The sequence below is a fragment of the Eumetopias jubatus genome, unplaced genomic scaffold (genome assembly GCF_037043125.1).
Source record: "Eumetopias jubatus isolate StellerSeaLion01/CBP00866 unplaced genomic scaffold, mEumJub1_p1.0 scaffold_5, whole genome shotgun sequence".
Classification (NCBI taxonomy): domain Eukaryota; kingdom Metazoa; phylum Chordata; class Mammalia; order Carnivora; family Otariidae; genus Eumetopias; species Eumetopias jubatus.
The window spans coordinates 31,266,275-31,287,336 of NW_028274811.1; the positions used below are offsets into that span (position 1 = coordinate 31,266,275).

Sequence of the window (21,062 nt, forward strand, 5' to 3'; positions counted from 1 at the left end):
GAGGCAAACAAACAATTATGAATCCTTTTTCTTGTTCTCAGGAGAAAAGTCAGTTGTACAAAGACAGAGATAAAGGAAGAAATCTAGAAGCCAGGAAAGTTCCACCTTGAGGTGACCTTGAGAGCGTATAAGGCCAAAAAAAAAAGCATATACACTCCTAAAAATGTTAAATACTGTTTTTTATGCAAATATTGTAACTGAATCATTTTCTTGTTTGAAGGAACAATATTCTTCAAGAGAAGGCCACTCCATCAAAGACAGAAGCACAGTATTCCCAAGATCTCAACAAGGAGGGGCAGACCAAGGCTGCTTCTGATTCCTTGGGACCTTCTGTGACTCCAGGCTTGCCACCCCAAATTCAGGACCCCACCCTTCCAGGAGCAAATCATTATAGTAATAAGTTGCCTCCATCTTCCATATACCAGCCAAGCATGTTTAACTATGAACGTCCAAAACACTTCCTTCAATCCCAAAATCCATGTGGCTCCAGACTGCAGCCTCCTGGACCCGAAACCTCCAGCTATTCTAGCCAGACCAAACAGTCTTCCATTATCATCCAGCCCCGTCAATGCACAGAGCAAAGATTTTCTGCCTCCTCAACAGTGAGCTCTCACATCACCACGTCCTCCTCTGCTTTCCCTGCTTCTCCCCAGCAGCATGCTGGCTCCAACCCAGGCCAAAGGGTTACAGCCACCTATAACCAGTCCCCAGCCAGCTTCCTCAGCTCCATATTACCATCACAGCCTGATTATAGTAGCAGTAAAATCCCTTCCAATGTGGACTCCAAGTAAGTGAATTTTTTATATGTATGACTATATACCGTATATACACTGAGCTTTATCTGAGGAGTGTTGTGGGGTATGTCCTAGTTCACTATTTACTATCTAAACAGGCAATGTGACCTCAGGGTCTCTTCATAATTCTCCTAAAACACCTTGAACCAGGGTGCTGGCAGTAAGAAGTCATCTGACCCATTCTCTAGTGTACACACTAAGATAGACCCAAATCCCCTTTTATCACATACAATTACTTACCTATTTTTTTCCATCTTCAAAAAAAGATATCTAACATACCAAAGAACAATGAACTATTCTCCCAGTTCTAAGTTAAGGTCCCCATGCTATAAATTTAATTGCTCTGGTTCTGGGCTCAGCTGAGATGAAGAGCAGCTGTCTGCTCTTCCTCAGATAGGATTTCCTCTCACATAAGCAGAGGCTATTAAATGTCTTCTCAGTCTTAGTCTTTTCTTCCTATCCATTTTCCCCTCTGACCCTGAATATCCATTCGACTAAAAACAAAACAAAACAAAAAAAACTTTTTTTTTAGTAAAAACCTGGGATTCAGATGAAGTGTAAGAATTTTCCTTACTATGATCAGAAGAAAGGCTTGAATAAATAAATGACCTTAGGGTTCCCTTTAGTAATTAAAACCCCACACTTTTTCCAAATTGGTTGAGCTGATTGTTCTGTCTAAATAAAGAGAAGAATACCTGGAGCCTTATGCAAGCATGTACTACTTCCAAAGTCCTAAAACTATCCTAGGAGAACCTGATATGAATAAGGACACAGTGGTTGTGCTTTTTTTAAAACATGAACTGAATACTTTGTGCTTACGCAAGCCTAGAGCTATCAATTTTCCTATCCATTGGCTGGCTAAAAACACCAGAGAATTAAATCAGAGGCGTCTGAAAAACTGTGTGATGGAATATGTTTTGTTGCAGGCTTACCAACAGATTTGCTAAGATTGTCGATAATTTCTCTCAGTCTTCTCTGGAGGCTACTTTTTCTAGGGATTCCTATTGTTGGTGACAACTCTGGAAACTTAGTTGAACTGACTACAGCAATTCAACCTGCAAAGAATACTTTTCAACGTTTTAAAAAATCAAAATAAAGCAAGCCAAAAACATATGTTAGAATCCTATATATACTAGGTTGAACCACTTGAAATGGCTGATAGTCAACTATTTTTCACCTACAAAAATGGCATTCATAAGTTTGACCTAATATTTTTTTTAAAGATTTTATTTATTTATTTGAGAGAGAGAGAATGAGAGAGAGAGAGCACAAGAGGGAAGAGGGTCAGAGGGAGAAGCAGACTCCCTGCTGAGCAGGGAGCCGGACATGGGACTCGATCCCGGGACTCGATCCCGGGACTCCAGCATCATGACCTGAGCCGAAGGCAGTCGCTTAACCAACTGAGTCACCCAGGCGCCCCTGACCTAATATTTCTTAAAGATGCCTTTAAGAATTAGGAGCCCTCTCTCTTCCCTCCAAAATTCCCATTATACCCATTATCACACATTATAGATTTTTCTTGTTACATTTTACCCAGATGATCATTTTCCATCTAGCTTTCCCTTATTTTCAGATTTCCTATATGAGCATTTTTAAGTCTAAAATAACCTTTTCTGGGAGCCCCAGACCAAGAAAAAATGTAGTAAGTAAAATAAAATAAAATAACCTTTTCTGACTATATTACTTTTCTTGGTCTTTCAACTTTATTCCAAATATCTGACCAGAAAAGAAAGCCACAAATAAATATTAAAGAAGCTCAACCATGTTCCTGGCTCTGTGCACAGAACTAAGAGAAAAAGGCAAAAATGGAGAGTATAAGAAATAAGCATAGGAGGGTCCCCAAACCAGAGATCAAAGATTCAGCTTTAGCTGTTCCATTTGCAGCAACCATAGATAACTCTTAATCTTCCCACAGCCACTTGATACTCATTCGGTGTCCAGCTGCGCAGGGTGGAAAGCTCTGTCCCTTTGAACATTTGTGCCCAACTCCCTCATTGTTATGGTGGGCTTAAGTTTGCCCTGCCTTCAAAAATAATCCCTTGGATTCTGACCTAGATTGCTTTGAAAGCTTTATTTAGCTTTTCATCAGTAGGAAACCCTTAAGCAAACATTTTACTCAATCAAACCACAAACTGGAAATTGAGAACTCTAATTCTAATTATTCTATTCAAAAAGCCTTCTGTGTGACATTCACCATGTGTGCCTTACCTGCTCAGTGATTCAATTTCATGATCTGTAACAAAATTAAGGATTTGGGTGATTAATGATAAGGGGGAAAAAAGACCTATAAAGCAGAGTGCAAGAAGAATATTAGTTTATAAATATGAGCACATATCTAGTCTTAACACTTAGGCCATCTAAACTGAGAAGGGAATTCAGTGAATAAATTGACTAGGTCACATACATATCAGTGATTCTCAGGCTTAGTTTTTATAATCCTTCAGGATTTCTCAGATATATTACATTATGACAGCCTAAAAACAAAATTATTTAATTCTAATTCACTTTAACATGTGACTTTTATAAAGATGGTAGGCTAACATAAAAAAAAAAAAAAGGCTATGGGGTGCCTGAGTGGCTTAGTGGGTTAAACATCCAACTCTTGGTTTTGGCTCAGGTCATGATCTCAGGGTCATGGTCTCAGGGTCGTAAGATCGAGCCCCACATCAGTGCAGAGTCTGCTTAAGATTCTCTCCCTCTCCCTCTTCCCTCTGTCCTTCCCCTCGCTCACTCTCACCCTCTAAAATAAATAAAATTAAAAACAAAATTTAAAAAATGGGCTATTATAGTTAGAATAATAGGAGATCTATAAGACCAAAGGAATTTTACCACTTTTACATGAGAATTCAATCTTAAAAAAAAAAACAGAAACAAAAACAAAAAACACACATACAACTCACTATTTATTTAAACACTTGGTCTGGCTATTTATTTAACTGAATAAATCAGACTTTAGTTAAGCATTAATATAGACAACCCTGAATACCTGAAATGTAAGGGGGAGAAATGTGTACCACCAAGTTTCAATACAGAGCATCTTGAATACAAATAAAAACAGTCATTCATTCAGCTGATAGAGCAATGCCTATACCAAAACTCCATGTTAGTGAAAATAAATATTACAATGGTGAGTAGTAAGCCATCTTTTTTACTTTCAAGTCCCCAAAGTCTACAAGAATTGAAACTCTGGCTCCTATCAGAGGAGATACATTTCTACTCAGCTTATAAATTCTTTTAGTGACCCTTGAGAATATCTGAACAGGAACAGGTCAGAAAAGAGATCCAGGCTGCCTCATCTTGATAACTGGAGAACGTTTATTATGATAATACTAAAATATTCACTGAGGGCAGTGACCAGTTATCCTGCATTAAACAGATATAAGCGCGTACCTGCAGGGCCCTAAATGAATAAATTAGGTGAAATCTGAACAAACAGCTGTGAAAGTGCGAGCTACCTAACAAATGTAATACAGGAATCCCTAAATACTACACCTGCACTCTGTCACAATCAACAGGGGAACACAGAGAGGGGTAAGAACATCTTTCCAGATAATTTAGGATTAGAACTTGAAGTACAGATTTAAACCAAACTCTTCAACTGCTATTCAAATTTGCTTTCTTTTTTTCCCCAGACCCCCCTTTGCATTCTGGTTACATTCTCTTTCCTCCTCTAATCATTCCTTTCTTTCTCTAAAAATCACTTCAGCAATGTTAAAGAAATGACTGTTACTGTAAAAGCTATTTATTACATAGTACCACACTTGAATTGTGTAAAACAGGAAATTAAAAGGAAAGCCAGACTATGTCAACTGTAGACTCCATTCAAAGCAATAGGATATTCACTAAATACTAGTGGTTATAGTAGTAAATGTTTAACAATCAGCTCTAGAGAAAGGAGTCAGGATTTGTGGTATTTACCAACTTCCCTGGTGTACATACTCCTATCACCACCAATTTCAAACTATCAACATGAGATCACAGGGCGCTGAGAACGGTACCCACCCATAAAACAAACTTACCAAATTCAATTATAAGACTGGAAGAACTCTCAAGCTGCCAGTAACTAGACTTACTCTCTTTCATTTCTTTAGGAAGATCTTCGAGGAAGGACATCCTCCTTATGCCTAATCTAATTTGTTCCTCCACCCACTAAACTTTAATTTGCCAAGACTTAAAAAAGAAAAAAAAAAGCTGGTAACCATTCTTATTAAATTCCTCTTGACTGTTACTAGGAAATTGGTGTTTTTAATAACACTAATAGTACTAAGTGGTAGATTCAACCTATCTAAAGGTGACTGACAGAATGACGTCAATTCTATTTTAGTACCACATCTTTCTCTGAAGATCTTTTTTAAAAATCTTTTTTCTAGGGTGCCTGGCTGGCTCAGTCAGAAGATCATGTGACTCTTGATTTCAGGGTCCTGAGTTCGAGCCCCACATGGGTGTAGAGATTACTTAAATACTTTTTTAAAAAATCTTTTTTCTTTTTAAAGCTATCAACAACCTTCATTTAGCCAACCTGTAAATGCTAAACCATCCCAAAGTGCAAATGCTAAGCCCACCGCAAGGACTCCTGACCATGAAATACAAGGATCAAAAGAAGCTCTTATTCAAGATTTGGAGAGAAAGCTAAAATGCAAGGACAGCCTTCTTCATAATGGAAATCAAGTAAGCAAAAAGTCTATTTTGCACAAAAAGCCAATTAAACTATAATATCTAATCTCAGTAAGAAAGTTCTGTCTCACAGATCTATGTTCATAAAATCTGCAAGGGATAGGATTATCTAAAAAGAGGGACTATTTGGATCCAATACCAAATACTCTGCATGAAAACACCTCATGGTTTTCAGTAGTAAAAGAATGACACAAAAGAAGTAAAGAATGTAAAAGAATGAAGAAAAGAAAATCTGAATAATTTAATGAAAATTTTGTTTTAAGCATTACTCCTCATAAAATATGTCTGATGATCAAATAACCAATAAGAAATACTCTCAACTTTTTCACATACTTTGGTATATACTACTGATGGACACATAGCTATGAGATTTATAAGATAACTCTTCTGTACCCACTGTATTAGTCACTTATTTCTTAAACAGCATTATATGCCTTAAATCCAAATACATTTAACATACCAGTTGCACGGCTTTCAACCAGAAATTAAATACGATATTCAATGTTCATTTAATAAAAGTTATTTCTCCATGGGAGAATATGCAGTACTATATTCAAAGACGGAGCAAATGAGAACACGCAGAACAAATAGGAAGGTGAAGAATTTCCCCCTACTTGGGATAGCCTTACTTAAGGGTGATTATGCCTTCCTTTCCCAGGAGCAAGAGGAAAACAGATGAGGGAAGTGGCACTAGAATGGAAGGGAAATGCTTTGAATGAAAACAAAGTTTTAAAACATAGTATATGGGGCGCCTAGGTGGCTCAGTCGGTTAAACGTCTGCCTTCAGCTCAGGTCATGATCCCAGGATCCTGGGATCAAGCCCCACATGGGGCTCCCTGCTCAGCATGGGAGCCTGCCTCTCCTTCTCACACTCCCCCTGCTTGTGCGCTCACACACACTCTCTCTCCTGTCAAATAAATAAAATCTTTTTAAAAAAAATAAAACACAAAACATAGCATATATGTGTAATTCAATAGGCAGAACCATACTTCTTTGGTATAATTCTTGGTGGTTTTAAGGTAAAGGTATACAAACAACTTTTACTAAATCTCATTACTATCTCCTTAATGAATGACTTCTTTAAAGCGGCTAACATATGAGGAGAAGATGGCCCGCAGGCTGCTAGGACCACAGAACGCAGCTGCTGTGTTTCAAGCTCAAAATGACAGTGAGGCACAAGACTCACCACAGGTAAATTATAGTAATCTTTACCTAACTGGAATATTTTTCTCTCATGTGATTTATAAATGTGTTTTTCCAAATGCTTATAAATACAGCTTGAGGCAAAAGTCAATCACTTCCAAGCTCCATTAGGTATAAAAAGGAGAGGCCATGATGAGCTAAAATATATAGAAACTTAAAATTTTACCCCTTTTTCTGGTGTTCTAATATCAGCATATGAAATGTCACAAAGACAAAACACCAGAAGACTAACAGTGTCACTTTTCATCTGGACATTTAGGGTCCGTTACACCTAGAACTCTTTTTCCAATGTCAGCAGGGAGAATTTATGAATTGTAAATCTTTAATAGGACAGAAGTTAAAACCTTAAGCCAAAGTAATTATAACCTTTTCTCATAAGCTGTTAATCATTTCAATGTTTTAAAATATAATTGTGGAACTAATGAAACATCCAATTCCCTGTTTCTGTATTCAAAAATGCTTATTAAAAACAAAACAATAAAAAAGCCTTGAGTAATGGCTCTAACATTAACAAAAGGACCCTTTCCAAGAACGGATAAACTTTATGGAGGGCATAAAGTGAATATCCCACAGGTTTATTTCTGGTCAACTTCATTCTAACAAGTAAACTTAACCCTGAAGAGAAATACAGAGTTGGAGAAACACACTGAACCGTTAGAACTGTCTTCCCTCTGTAGTTACCTCTCGTATCTTTTCAAATTCCAAAAGAAACTGGAAGCCAATGGGATGAAACTGGACACCCAAGAACTCCAAGCTCCTAAGCACAGGAAGCTGAAAATAGGATTTTTGTTTCTGGTAATGCAACTACTAAAAAGATGGAGCAGGGTCCAACTGTGCAACTAATCAGAAAATTAAAACAGAATTTGAATCTCTTTGACTACTCAACAGTTCATACATTCATTCAATGAATTATTTTATATGGAGCACCTACTCTGTGTTGGGCTCTGGACTAGTACAGATTACAGCAAGAAGATGCGAAACTACCTCTATTAGTAGAAGTAACTCAAAACAGTGTTATAGTGATGGTTTATGTTATAAATTCAGTGTATGATTTTGAGGGCAAGGATCTATCATTTTTTTCATTCTTTAAAAACATTAAAATGAAGGGTGCCTGGGTGGCTCAGTTGGTTGAGCGACTGCCCTCAGCTCAGGTCATGATCCTGGAGTCCCAGGATCGAGTCCTGCATCGGGCTCCCTGCTGAGCAGGGAGTCTGCTTCTCCCTCTGACCCTCCCCCCTCTCATGCTCTATCTCATTCTCTCTCTCAAATAAATAAAAAGAAGAAAAAAAATAAAAAATAAAAACATTAAAATGAAGGTCATGGTACCAAGACAAAAGAGAGCAGCAAAACATACCATTATATTAACAAATAAATAAAATCTTTAAAAAAAATACCATTATGAAATCAGAAAAGATAAATCCTAGGTTTTTTTTTGTATGCTTCAAATACTCTAATAATCCAAATGTCATCAGATTACATAAAACTGAAATATTACACCTCTGAATATGAATATATACATACTCAAACCACTATTATAGGAAAAGTTAAAAACTTAATTTGGATATTTGGGGTTTAATCAGATTATTTTTATTTTTTACCAAAAAGTTAGTTGATTTAATAAATGAATTTTTTTGACATGTGATTTATAAATGTGTTTTTCCAAATGCTTATAAATACAGCTTGAGGCAAAAGTCAATCACTTCCATGCTCCAATAGGTATAAAAAGGAGAGGCCACGATGAGCTAAAATATATAGAGAGAAACTTAAAATTTTACCCCTTTTTCTGGTGTTCTAATATCAGCATATGAAATGTCACAAAGACAAAACACCAGAAGACTAACAGTGTCACTTTTCATCTGGACATTTAGGGGTCCGTTACACCTTAAGACTAGCCAAAAACTGTTACAGTTGTAAGAATTTTAAAATGACCAAACACATTAAACATATTCATCCCAAAATAAATTATTTGTACTCAGATTTGCTGCAATGCTATATAGATGCTTTCCAAATATTTGGATACAGATATATTTTTCACTAGTCTCCCCTACTGTGCCAAACACAGTAAAATACACAAAATAAGCACTAAGTATTTGATCAATTAATTAAGACTTCCATCAATTTCTGGTTTTATTCTCAAATGGAAGTAATTTTCTGGTGCTCAAATATAAATCCTAAAAGATGTTTGCTTAAATATATCTTTATTAAGCAGGAAGTAATTAATGTTGCTTTTCAAACTTTCTCATAGCTCTACACATATCTTCCATGATGTCCATCATGATTTTGTGCCATGAGCTAAAAAGAGAAGAATTTTCCAGTCTAGTATGTGTTAATTGCTGTTGGTGCACTTTTGAGCAGTGGGCATAATACACTTTATCAACTGCCAACACAAGTGACTTCATGTCTATTCCTGATTTACTAAAGGACAATCTGTACTATGCGTTCCCATTTCAAATACACCAGGCGGACACCTCACCCTTTGTTGTAATATAGTCATATGAATAATGAACCACCAGGAATTCTAAGGCTAGCTAGTTTTCATATATTATACCTGTTGAATAGTCCTATTAATTCTGGAGATTTTTTGCTAAAGTATTAGAAGGTCAGTGCACTATATTTTAGCTGCTTAAAACAGTTAACCCTTGAAGAATGCAGGAGTTAGAGGTGCTGAGCCCCCCTAGAGTTCAAATCTACATATAACTTCTGACTCCCCAACAACTTTACTATTAGCCTACTGTTGACCAGAAGCCTTACCAGTAAGTAGATTAACACATATTTTGTACACTGTATGTATTACATACTATATTCTTAAAATAATCTAGAGGAAAAAGATGCTGAGAAAATACATTTAAAGTACTGTACTATATTTATCTTTAAAAAAAACCTCGTAAGTGAACCTGTGCAGTTCAAACCAGTGTTGTTCAAGGATCAACTGTATATGAAATTAACCATGATTGCACAAATACGGTCAACAAAGAAATGTTCAACTACGACTACTTAATTCTGCTTCATTTCAAGCTAACAACCACATTAACATTCTCACTTTGTTTTAATTTCAAGCAGCACAGCTCAGAACATGCACGACTGCAAGTTCCCACATCACAAGTAAGGTAAAAAAAAAAAATTCTCAATCTTAAAGAAATATTTTGCTACCAAAAATATTTTCAGCTTAAAAATGTAATATTCATAAAGCCTTCAAGCCTCCTATACCTTTTATAAAAAACAATGTGAATTTTCTAATGTCTGAGAGGATGGTAAAAATTTTTATCTATTAACTATCAGAACTATCTCAGAGGAAGTTTTTTCTATGCTTTCATCAAATAAGCCAGGACCACATGTCCATGTTAAGCAACTTTCTCATAACTGAAACCCAATTCCAATTACTAAATCATTGCACATGATAAGAACTGTCCATGGGATACTCTGCATTTTAATCAGTTTCTTCATCAATTTACAGCATTGTACAAAAGACACAAAGATGTATAATTTGTACCAGATGTTTTTAAATTGCTACCATTTCTAACAGTCATTAAATATGCCATGTCCTAAGGTCTCTATTGTTATTACACTAACACATAAAACAGTAGACTCTGGGGATTCCAATACAATGGCTTAACTGTATTTGTGTAAAAGGAAGAACAATGACAACCTTCCTGCAGAGTGATCATTAAAATATTTTTGTAGAAGTAGATCATCCTCAAGGGGAGATGTGAATGATCAGGATGCAATCCAGGAGAAATTTTACCCACCTCGTTTCATTCAAGTGCCAGAGAACATGTCAATTGAAGAAGGAAGATTCTGCAGAATGGATTTCAAAGTAAGAGTTCAAAAATATTGGAGGAAAATTAACAAGATACTATGTTTTGAAAAATGTCCTCTTCCTCTTCATAACTTGCTACACACCTGGGGCACCCGGGTGGTTCAGTCGGCTGAGTGTCCAACTTTTGATTTTGGCTCAGGTTGTGATCTCAGGGTTGTGAGACTAAGCCCCATGTCGTGCTCTGCATTGGGCATGAAGCCTGTTTAAGTGTCTCTCTCCCATCTGCCCCTCCCTGCCCCTCTAACAAAATAAATAAAGAAGTAACTTGCTGTACACCTTAACAAGCAACATGGATAGTGGATAAGAACAAAAATTCTGGAGCTAAGCTTACCTGGGTTTGAATCCTGCCTCTGCCACTATCCAGCTGTGTAACCTTAGATAAGGCAGTTAACCTCTGTGCTGTCTCATTCGTAAAATGGAGTAACAAATGTACCTACCTCATAAAGTTATGGGGATTAACTGAGTAAACAGGCATAAGGTACTCACAATAGTGCCTACCCCATAACAAAGACGTAAGTGAAGCTACCAAAACAATAGGATTTCTAAAGCAAAATACCACTTTTAATTCTTCTCCATTAAGAAATTCAAGCCAACCTGCTCACTTGGCCTAGAAGAGTTCTTCAAGCTCGAAGAGATCTTTAGAAAGACCTACATTTTTATTATCCTCATTTTGGAATCTTTTTTTTTTAAATGTTTTTCTGGATTCCTTATGAATGAAAGTATATGGATTTAATTGTTGAGGGTTATAGAAAAACACTTAACAAACTGGCATTTAAACAGCCGAATTACAGCTCAAGGGCACTCTGTTTTGGTAAAGCCATTCATTAGATCTGCAATCATGACATGTATGTCCCTCTGGGACTTCATCTGCAGTCACCATTATGGAAAAAACCCACAGGCCTTCATATTTCTTGTGGAAATATAACATAATATTCTAAATATAGTAACTGAGAGATCTTAAGGAGCCTCAGGTTACATACGAAATGGCTAGATGTGGTTTGAGGTAGTCTGAAAATATTAATTTCAAGAGTTTTAATTTCCACTGTTTTTGTTAAAAAACTGTTGAAACCAAATACCTTTTTAAGCTCTTCCTTTGCATTTTGAATCACAAACCCACTCAGATACTGGAATTGTTCAAAATTTGCAAACGGACAAATAGGTTCCAGTGATGATATAATTGAAAATTCTGTTATCTCCTTCTTGTGTTTTCCTTCCCAGGTAAGCGGACTGCCAGCTCCTGATGTGTCATGGTATCTGAATGGAAGACCAGTTCAATCAGATGATTTTCACAAAATGATAGTGTCTGAAAAGGGTTTTCATTCACTCATCTTTGAAGTGGTCAGAACTTCAGATGCAGGTGCTTATGTGTGTGTTGCCAAGAATAGAGCAGGAGAAGCCACCTTTACTGTGCAGTTGGATGTCCTGGGTAAGCCTTCAAAGAGATCTTCAAGAGTTCCTTAATATCCAGCAGTATTTTTAAAAGCAAGTGTTAAAAAAGAAAAGCCCAGATGACTTCATATTCAAGGGTAATGTCTACACAACCCAGCAGAACGCCAATTTTTATCTAGAAGTCACAGGATGGTGGGGAGAAGGGGAGGGAGCATTTTTGAGGGAAACTCAGTAAAACTTCAAGGACAGACCTATAACCAAAGCTTTTCAGGAAAGGAAATAAAGAAATGATGCAATTTTGGGCAAAACAAATAAGGCAGTACAGGTGACCCTTGAACAACATGGGTTTGAACACCACACGTCCACTTACATGCAGATTTTTTACAACACAGTACTGCATGTTATTTTCACTTCCTTATGATGTTTTAAATAATGTTTTTTCTCTTGAAGAATACAGTATATAATACATGTAACATACAAAATGTGTTGATTGTCTGTTTATATTATCAGTAAAGTTTCCAGTCAAGAGTATGCTATTAGTAGTTAAGTTCTGGAGAGTCAAAAGTTACATACAGATTTCTGACTGCATGTGGTGTGGTAGGGTGCTCCAATGCCCCACATTGTTCAAGGGTAAACTATATAACCATTTCTAGATGTAACTGAAGGATCTTAAAGTGGAAAACGTTAGTCTAATCATACCTCTGATCTATAATCCAAAATAATCTGATTCTCATTTTTACAGAATTGTCATGATCACACATAATTTAAAACAGAGGAATAAATATTAACTTTTAGCCTTAGATTATGTTCTCTTTACTAGATTTACTAATTTTAACAAAACCCACCTACTTGCTTTAGAAAACAGGTATGGCTAAACTCATCTCAAATTTGTCTTCAGTAAGGCAGTTTCTTATAAAACTTATGTACTGTTTTAAAATAATACAATTTAAGTGCTTTAAATATATATTACATTTGTAATGGTTTAAGCTGTGGCATAATGCAAAAGATACTTTGCTACAATTCACTGTTGATTATATAAAATCTTGATCAAGTTAAAGAATGGATAATTTCCTTGAGTTTGCATTCTACTTAGATTGGTGAAAAATCTTTAAGATTATTCTATAACAATGGGAAAAAGTCTAAGGGGACAAGTAATGATCTGGGAATCAAGAAAAATCTAATTCAGATGATTAAGCTCTGGGCAAATCTTTTTGTGCCAATAGCTCCAGAAATACTATACTGTTAGAGCTAAGAGAGGCCTTGGCAGGCATCTGTCCAATTTCATTTCTCCTTCAGAAAAGCTAGGGGTAGAGTAGTATATCATTTCCTCTTTTCCTTCAGGTAATTAAAGAAACGACATAACATGCTGTCTGGTAGAGCAGTGGGAGTTGGTGGCTGCGGCCTTTGGGCTGGGATGAATCGCGCTCTGGCAGAGGCCGGGGACCCGAGCCAGAGCCATGGCCAGTACAGTGGTAGCAGTTGGACTGACCATTGCTGCTCCAGGATTTGCAGGCCATTATGTTTTGCAAGCCATGAAACATATGGAGCCGCAAGTAAAACAAGTTTTTCAGAGTCTACCAAAATCTCCCTATGCCAATAAAGGAAAAATAAGAGATGCTCATCAACGAATTATGCTTTTAAACCACCCAGACAAGGGAGGATTTCCTTATATAGCCTTATATAGCAGCCAAAAATCAATGAAGCTAAAGATTTACTAGAAGGTCAAGCTAAACAATGAAGTAAATGTGTGATGAATTTTAAGTTCTTGTTAGTTTATGTATACAAGTGCTAGCTTTTTAAAATAAAATGCCTCAAAGCTACAAATTTTAAAAATGATTTAGCACAAACTAAAAAAAAAAGACATAACAATTACAGATATTTGTATATTATTTTACAGTTTAGAAAGTGCTTCTTCATTCACTGTCTTCAACTACTGATCCTCACAGTTTTGAGTAGTAGTGGCAGGCAGAGCAGTCACTATTACCTGTATTTATTTTATAATGGATTTTCTATTTATCTATTTCACGATAGATAAAACTGAGCCTCAGAGAAACTAAACAAATTTTTCCCAATTTGGCATGGCTGGTGGGGCAAATAGACAATTTGAACCTAAGTTGTCTAGTCTTGCCACCACTCATGATGCCTCCTTATTGAAGAGACATAAATGAGAATATAACTTAAATTCTTTGAATGAAACATGATATAAATTCAATGCCACATAACATTACTGTTTTAGAACTCTACTTGATATAATACAAAATAGTACTACTGTATGTTGTTTTAACTAATGGTAAAACATAAAGCTTCCAATCATCTTGAGTGTTTTTTGAAACTTTTTTATCAACATACAAATTTCATACCTTGGTTTGACTTATTTTTTTATAAAATCTCAAATACTTGATTTTTTTATTAATATTTAGCAAAAGAACATAGAAGAGCACCAATGTTTATCTACAAACCACAGAGCAAAAAAGTTTTTGAGGGAGACTCAGTGAAGCTAGAATGCCAAATCTCAGCTGTACCTCCACCAAAGCTTTTCTGGAAAAGAAATAATGAAATGGTACAATTCAACACTGATCGAATAAGGTAGGATAAGTATTTTTAGACATAACTGTGGTTTATTTGGGTGAATCCAGTTGTACTTGAAATGCATTATAAATGGCATGTGTTTGTAATCTTTCTCTAGTTTTTAAAACATGTATAGAAACACAATAAACCTCATTAACCCCAATTCCACTAATCGAAAATTTAAGGCATTAAGCTAGGATTTACCTTTTTACTAACAATAAAGAAAGATGGCTCAAGGAAATGATGACACAAAATTAAAGGGGAGGAATTAAACTCAATAAAACCAATAGCTATTTGGCATTAACTAGGTACAGTCTCGGAATTTCCAAATGCTTCGTTTTCTTACAGTCTGACCCTCTGAGTCAGAGGCATCATAAAAGTTTCACAGGAAAATTAATACCTGCCCTTCATTTTTTTATTATTGTTTCTTTTCAGTTTGTATCATGATAACTCTGGAAGAGTTACTTTACTGATAAAAGATGTAAACAAGAAAGATGCTGGGTGGTATACTGTGTCTGCAGTTAATGAAGCTGGAGTGACGACATGTAACACAAGATTAGATGTTGCAGGTATGTCACGCTATCAACCCAAGGACTTAATCAGAAAGATTTAGTAAGAAACACAAATCCCAGCGTAATATAAAAATAATCAGTTCTGACTTTTTTTTCTTTTCCTGTCTGATACTAAATACCTAGAGCAACCCATTTGTTTAGAACAGGTTTTCTGAATTAATCTCTTTTTGATCTATTTCAGTCCGTCAAAACCAAACTCTTCCAGCTCCTAAGCTGTTACGTGTTCGACCAACTTTCAGCAAATACTTAGCACTTAATGGTAAAGGTCTGGATGTGAAACAAGCTTTTAACCCTGAAGGAGAATTTCAGCGTCTGGCAGCTCAATCTGGACTTTATGAAAGTGAAGAACTTTAATGAGGTTACCGACATTGAAAAACACAACTACATTATTAGTAATATATTCAATTAAATTTTTAAAATAAATCCATAGCTGTATTAACAGATTATGGCTTTAATTAGGTAATATAACTAATATATATTTTTAATATTTATCCTTTGACTCCTGCACATTCTGTCTTCTCTGGTTTGCGAAGCCCATGGAAAATCTGGGCATATGGGTTTGTAATTGTAGAAGACTATCTTAAAATGTGAGATTTTAACATTTAAGTCATACACATTTAACAATTACAGGTTATGAATATCAACTTCTTAAGCACATCTAATGCTTGTAATAAAGTTTCCTGGTACTGCTTTCTAAATACTGTTTTACCCATTTTCTCTTAGAGGAATACTAACATGGTATAGATTATCTGAGTGTTCCATAGTTCAATGTCAAAAGAGAATAAAGGTTCAAATATTTAAAACAGACTGTCTTCTCTTCACAAAAATCTAGATCTTTAAAATAAAACTTCTGGTTTTTATATACAACACTTAGCAAAACCTAAGAATAACAAGTTCCAAAAAAACAACATTATGTTCTAGAACTGTCTCAATGAAGCTCACTTACAGCTCAGTCAATTCCTCCGGAAATTAAGCTAGACTTTCCATGGTTTGCACTTCAAAAGCAAGCAACAATAACTAAATCCTGACAGAATCTCTCCTGAAATTGTGATTTTGTTTTAACCAAAAAAGTCCCTAAGTCTTCAAGACCTTTGAGTCTATTGAGCTCAATGGAATATGGAGTCTGTAGAGTCATCTGCTTAATTCTTACATTTCATATAAATTTGAATGCCTGTGGGGGCGGTCCTTCATTTCAAGTTCAGATAACCTATTAGCCAATTTTGTGAGCATCTGAGAGTCTAAGTACAGGAAAGGGAAAATCCTTTAATTACACTATTCCTTAAGCTAGGACACTAGCCCTTTCTTCTCAGGCCTCCTGTCCACGGGCCATGGCCTTTTCCTAGGCCTCTCCTGTATCTTTTATTCTTGATAGTCTTTGACCCTCGCTGCTGTGTGGCCTCGGCTTGTTTTTTATCTACACATAAAATAGCATTTATCAACATCACTCGACATCTCTTTCAGGGAAATAACAAAAGCGACTTTATTTTTTACTTCCCCAACAGCTTGATGGTTTTCTTTGCTGGCTGCCCTGGGGCCTTTCTACCGAATTCCGTTTCATTTTCCTTTTTTCCAACATGAGACTCTCTCCTGTCTCATATCCTGGCAGAGTTTTGGATGCCTGAATTTACAGCCAAATGTCTTTGGTTTACAAACCTTCCCATCTTTGCAAAGCTTCTGGGCCATATGAGAACCTGGGTTCCCAAGGTCTCCTGTTTGGCCCACTCTTCCAAATAATCACTTCAGAGCTGGATTTTTTTAATTCTACTTTATCGTTTTCTTTAGCCACATTGGGTGGCAAGAGGGGTGGAAGCTATTTCTAGCAGCAGCTCTCGGTTAACGAGAACCGATGTCTGCAAGCAGCAGCGGCAGAGTAGGCGCTTGGTTAGGCACTCGGGCTCTGGCGTCCAGCAGACCTGCCCCGACCACCTGTGCACTTCGGTGAGTCATTGACCCTCTCAGCGCCTCGGCGTCTCCAGACCTAAAATTGAGGATAAAACACCTACCTTTCGAGAAGGGGGGATGTGAAGACTAAACAAGCCAATAAATGTACAAGGTGTTCAAGACACATTAGCCCGTTAGAATTAATTACTACGATTTTTACGACCAACCCCAGGCCCCAAGCCAGGTTCGCCCGAGAGGCCGGCCCTCCGCCAGAGACAAACGCAGCAAATCCCAGCCCCGCCTCAGCCGCCGGCTTTCCAGAGCGTTCGCGGTGCGCACGCGCGCTGTCCACCTATAGCGCGGCTTGCGCCGGTGCAGGACCGTGAGGACTTGCGCAGGCGCAGGAGCTAGGTGGCACGCGTCGTAAAGTTACGCGCAGGCGCGGTAGACCGGGGAGGTCGAACGGGCGTCGTTGTCCAGGTCGGCCATGGCTGAGGCGTCACGGTGGCACCGAGGCGGTGAGGGGTCATCCAAAGGAGTTGTGGGCAGGGCCTATTTGGAAATTATAAGTACCGTGGAAGGAACTATGTAGCCCCATATCTATGCATGAAAGACAGGACGTTTAGCCCTCACAGTCTCCCCTTGAGAAGGGGTGGATAGGGGTCCCCTTTCACAGATGGGAAAACTGAAGCCCTGAGGCGATATGGCACCCGCCCCTTGCCCGAGGCTCGAGCCAGGGTTGTTACTTGATGCACAGATACCGTCACTAAGCCATTCTGCGAAGCTTTTAGTTGACACGGAGTCTTACCTCGATAGAACCCCAGGCCGAGTCATTTAACCCCTCCAGCAGAAGCCAGTCTTCCCAAGAAGCAATATAGAAGGTAGAGAAAACGGTTAGGGACAGATGAGTGACTTTTTTTTTCTTTTTTCTTCTCTTTTTTTTTTTTTTTGTATTTTGCTTTTTCACTTTTCAGACGGGATTTCTGAGGAAACGTCCGTGTCATATATAAAATTCACTAGTGTTCAGTCAAAATGACTTTCCCCCCCCCCCCCATGGGAAGTGTTAGTAATTAGTCCTCCTTCGCAAAAGTGAGAATTAAAAAAATAACCAGAAGCCATTGGAGCTTTCCTTCACACAGTGTATCAGCTAAAAGTGGCTGTGTTTTCCCATCATCGTTATTTATATACATTATAAATGGCATAATAATGTAAGGAAACAATTTGTTTTGTGTCTCACAGGGACTCCGAAACATAACCTGCATTACAGTAAGGAAGTAGAAATTAGAACCACACTTCAGGAGTTGGCACTCTACTTTATTTTTTTAATAAACCTATGTATATGTAAGTACACAGATGTAGACAAAGACACTGTATGAACTAAGAAGTTATGTGGAGGTGAAAAAAAACGTACTTTATAAACCATAGATTCTCAGACTACTAAGACCTCTAAAAAAATAGTGACACATTTTAGATTTATCTTAAATTCATTTAGATTGACGCTATTTCCATTTCTTAAAGGGCAAAGCTTTAGGTCACAGGTGTAATGAAAAGCTTTCACAGTCAACATTGATTGAATTAGTATATCCAGTGAAGTACATCATTGGTGTATACAGTGAAATAATATGGAACATTAAAGCATGGCATAGGCTCATGTGCCATAGAATCATGTTGAAGGTAGATAATTGGTAAACACTAAAAGTCTGCTAGCAAAAAAAAAAAGAGAAACATGTTTAGTCATGTTAAAGAAAGACCCTGCTCTAAAATCTATCCACCCACCCTAGAAAGAGAACAAATACCAGTTAATATTTTTAAAAATTCTTATCGTGTGCCAAAACATGGATTTAAGTGTTCCACATGCATTATCTCACTTCTCATTACAAAACTGAGGTAGGAGATGATACCCTATGATGGGACTCAAATTGTTATTTGAACTCAAAATCCATAGCTTTATTCACTATATTGTATTGCCTACTCTCAAAATAGAGAAAAAACTTGAATAGTATGCATAATGTGTTCTCATTTTTGTAAAAATAAACTTATTTTCTTTATAAATGTGTAGGCCTATAGAAAAATCTGAAGAATATGTGCTAAACCTAATTCTAGCAGTGGAATTACAGGAAACTTCTTCCTGTTTTGTATATTTCTATTTTCTTTTTTTTTTAATTTTATAATTAGTCAAGAAAAAATTTGAATTTTCAAAACAAAATTGGGAATAAAATTTCACTAACTTTTAATCCTGATAAACAGTTTTTAAAAATAAATTTTTAAACAAAAATTCTTCTCCTTAGTGACTTTTGGGATGGTAAACCCACATATGTATTACTTAAACAAAGTTATGTCATCTCTATTTTTGGACACTTCTGTGCCTGGTGATGAAAGAACCAACTTTAAGTCTATTCGCAGCATAACTGATTTTTGGAAGGTAAGGTATCATGTGATTGAGAATGAAGTAGCTTTTGGTATTGCATAAACAAACTCATGGCACACATAATAGGCACTGGAGACATATTTGTTGAAGGAACAAGTAAAAATGAATATTTCTTTAAACTTTTAGAATCAACCCATCAGTGTGTATTGAGAACCTATGCTCTCAGTGTAATAGAGTTCTTAGAACTTTAAAAAAAATACTTTTTTAAAAGATTTTATTTATTAGAGAGAGAGAGTAAGCAGAGGGAGAAGCAGACTCCCCGCTGAGCAAGGAGCCTGTTGTGGGGCTCAATCCCAGGACCCTGAGATCATGACCTGAGCCGAAGGCAGCCACTTAACCAACTGAGCCACCCAGGCACCCCAAAATTATACTTTTTTTAAAAAACATTATCATTGCATTTGGAAAATAGTAGACTTGCTTATGTGGGGTTAGGATCCATGTCAAACTGTAATTGTGTATAGTGAAAATTATTCTTAAAAAATCCTTAAATGGGGGCACCTCACTGGCTCAGTTGGAAGAGCATGCAACTCTTGAATTTGATTTTGGGGTTATGGGTGTAGAGATTACTAAAAAATTTTTTAAAAATCCTCAAATGGCCCATAAAGTGAAATATATATAATTTTGGTATACAGCCTTATACTGTGTATTACAGTAATGTACAGTATATAATCAAGTAAATAATAAAAAGTACATATGCAAAATATAACTATAGTGTTTTTAATTATGTGAGAGTGCCATTCCTTCAGCTTTGGAACAGATTTGTTTTTTCCATTACATTTAACTTAGCAAGATGCTCACTATTATTATTTATTATTAGGAAAAGAACAATTATTAGGAAAGAACAATTAAGAGAACAGAAGTTTCAAGTATCCCAAGTCACAAACATTGGGGCATATAAGGAAAGTTTTCCAGAGGTGATGACAATTCACTTGCATTTTAAAGGATGAGTAACAGGAGGGCATTCTAGGAAGGATAAACAATATGTGCTATAAGTAATTCTACATATGGAGCTATGTTTGGCATTACAGGAATACAGAAGATGAGCTGGAAAAGGCCAAACTCTGAATTGAACAGAGGTCAGTCATGAATGCCATGCTAGGAAACTGAAACTTATGGGAAGGAGACAGGGTCATTTCCCGAGAGCAGAAGTTTGAGATGAGAGCAGATGATTTGAGGTCATTGGTATAGGCCAGGTGAAATATAAAAGAAAACGATTTTCCCTGAGACTAGAAGTGGAGTTCACCCTACTTTTTTATTGTGCTATCTTGAAGTATACGTGGCCAATGGCAAAGAAGACAAAGGCAGGAAAGGAAAAACCGAACCCAGGGTTGGGGATCTCTTAGAATGGCAGAGCCAGGAAGTAGTAGCAGTCACCACTGCCGGAACTGGTGGGGAAGGAGAACACAGACAACTTCAAGGGCAAGTGAGGACTTGTGGCTATAACAACCATAAGTGTGTGGCTATGGGTTTATAGACTCATGTATTAGGGGACAGTTTTCAATATACCCCTCATATAAGGGAAAAGAAAAGTTGTGGAATTAAATGAATTAATATTTGTAAAGTGCTAGAGCAGTGCATAGTACATAGTAAGGGCTCAGTAAATATTAACCATCTTCATTATCATCATCGACATCATCATCATATCTTTAATATTAATGGTGGCTTGGTCAGTAATTTTCATACTCCTCAAAATCACTGATTTTTATGTTCTTAAGGTAACATTATGAACGTAGATT

At 36.7% G+C, this 21,062-nt stretch overlaps 2 protein-coding genes and 1 pseudogene across 2 annotated transcripts in view; all 3 read left to right on the forward strand.

Moving 5' to 3' along the window:
* Nucleotides 1–431: 431 nt before the first annotated feature.
* Nucleotides 432–15,371, forward strand: MYOT (myotilin). Its single transcript, XM_028103726.1, has 9 exons — nucleotides 432–787; nucleotides 5,288–5,462; nucleotides 6,555–6,659; nucleotides 9,732–9,778; nucleotides 10,353–10,485; nucleotides 11,707–11,914; nucleotides 14,298–14,463; nucleotides 14,881–15,014; nucleotides 15,199–15,371. Exons 1-9 carry the CDS (start codon nucleotides 432–434, stop codon nucleotides 15,369–15,371), a joined length of 1,497 nt encoding a protein of 498 aa, XP_027959527.1.
* Nucleotides 13,332–13,615, forward strand: LOC114209625 (mitochondrial import inner membrane translocase subunit TIM14 pseudogene; annotated as a pseudogene).
* A 2,014-nt stretch (nucleotides 15,372–17,385) lies between the features above and the next one.
* Nucleotides 17,386–21,062, forward strand: part of PKD2L2 (polycystin 2 like 2, transient receptor potential cation channel) — a 37,566-nt gene continuing 33,889 nt past the window's right edge. The window contains exons 1-3 of the mRNA XM_028103737.2: nucleotides 17,386–17,416; nucleotides 18,138–18,239; nucleotides 19,187–19,320. Of these exons, the coding sequence (XP_027959538.1) occupies nucleotides 17,386–17,416; nucleotides 18,138–18,239; nucleotides 19,187–19,320 (267 nt within the window). The remainder of the gene's footprint in view (nucleotides 17,417–18,137; nucleotides 18,240–19,186; nucleotides 19,321–21,062) is intronic.

Coding starts and splice junctions, on each gene's coding strand:
- MYOT (XM_028103726.1), top strand. CDS start 432: ATGTTTAACTATGAACGTCCAAAACACTTCCTTCAATCCCAAAATCCA. Junction 5,463..6,554: donor TTCTTCATAATGGAAATCAA/GTAAGCAAAAAG, acceptor ACTTCTTTAAAG/CGGCTAACATATGAGGAGAA. Junction 11,915..14,297: donor TGTGCAGTTGGATGTCCTGG/GTAAGCCTTCAA, acceptor ATTAATATTTAG/CAAAAGAACATAGAAGAGCA.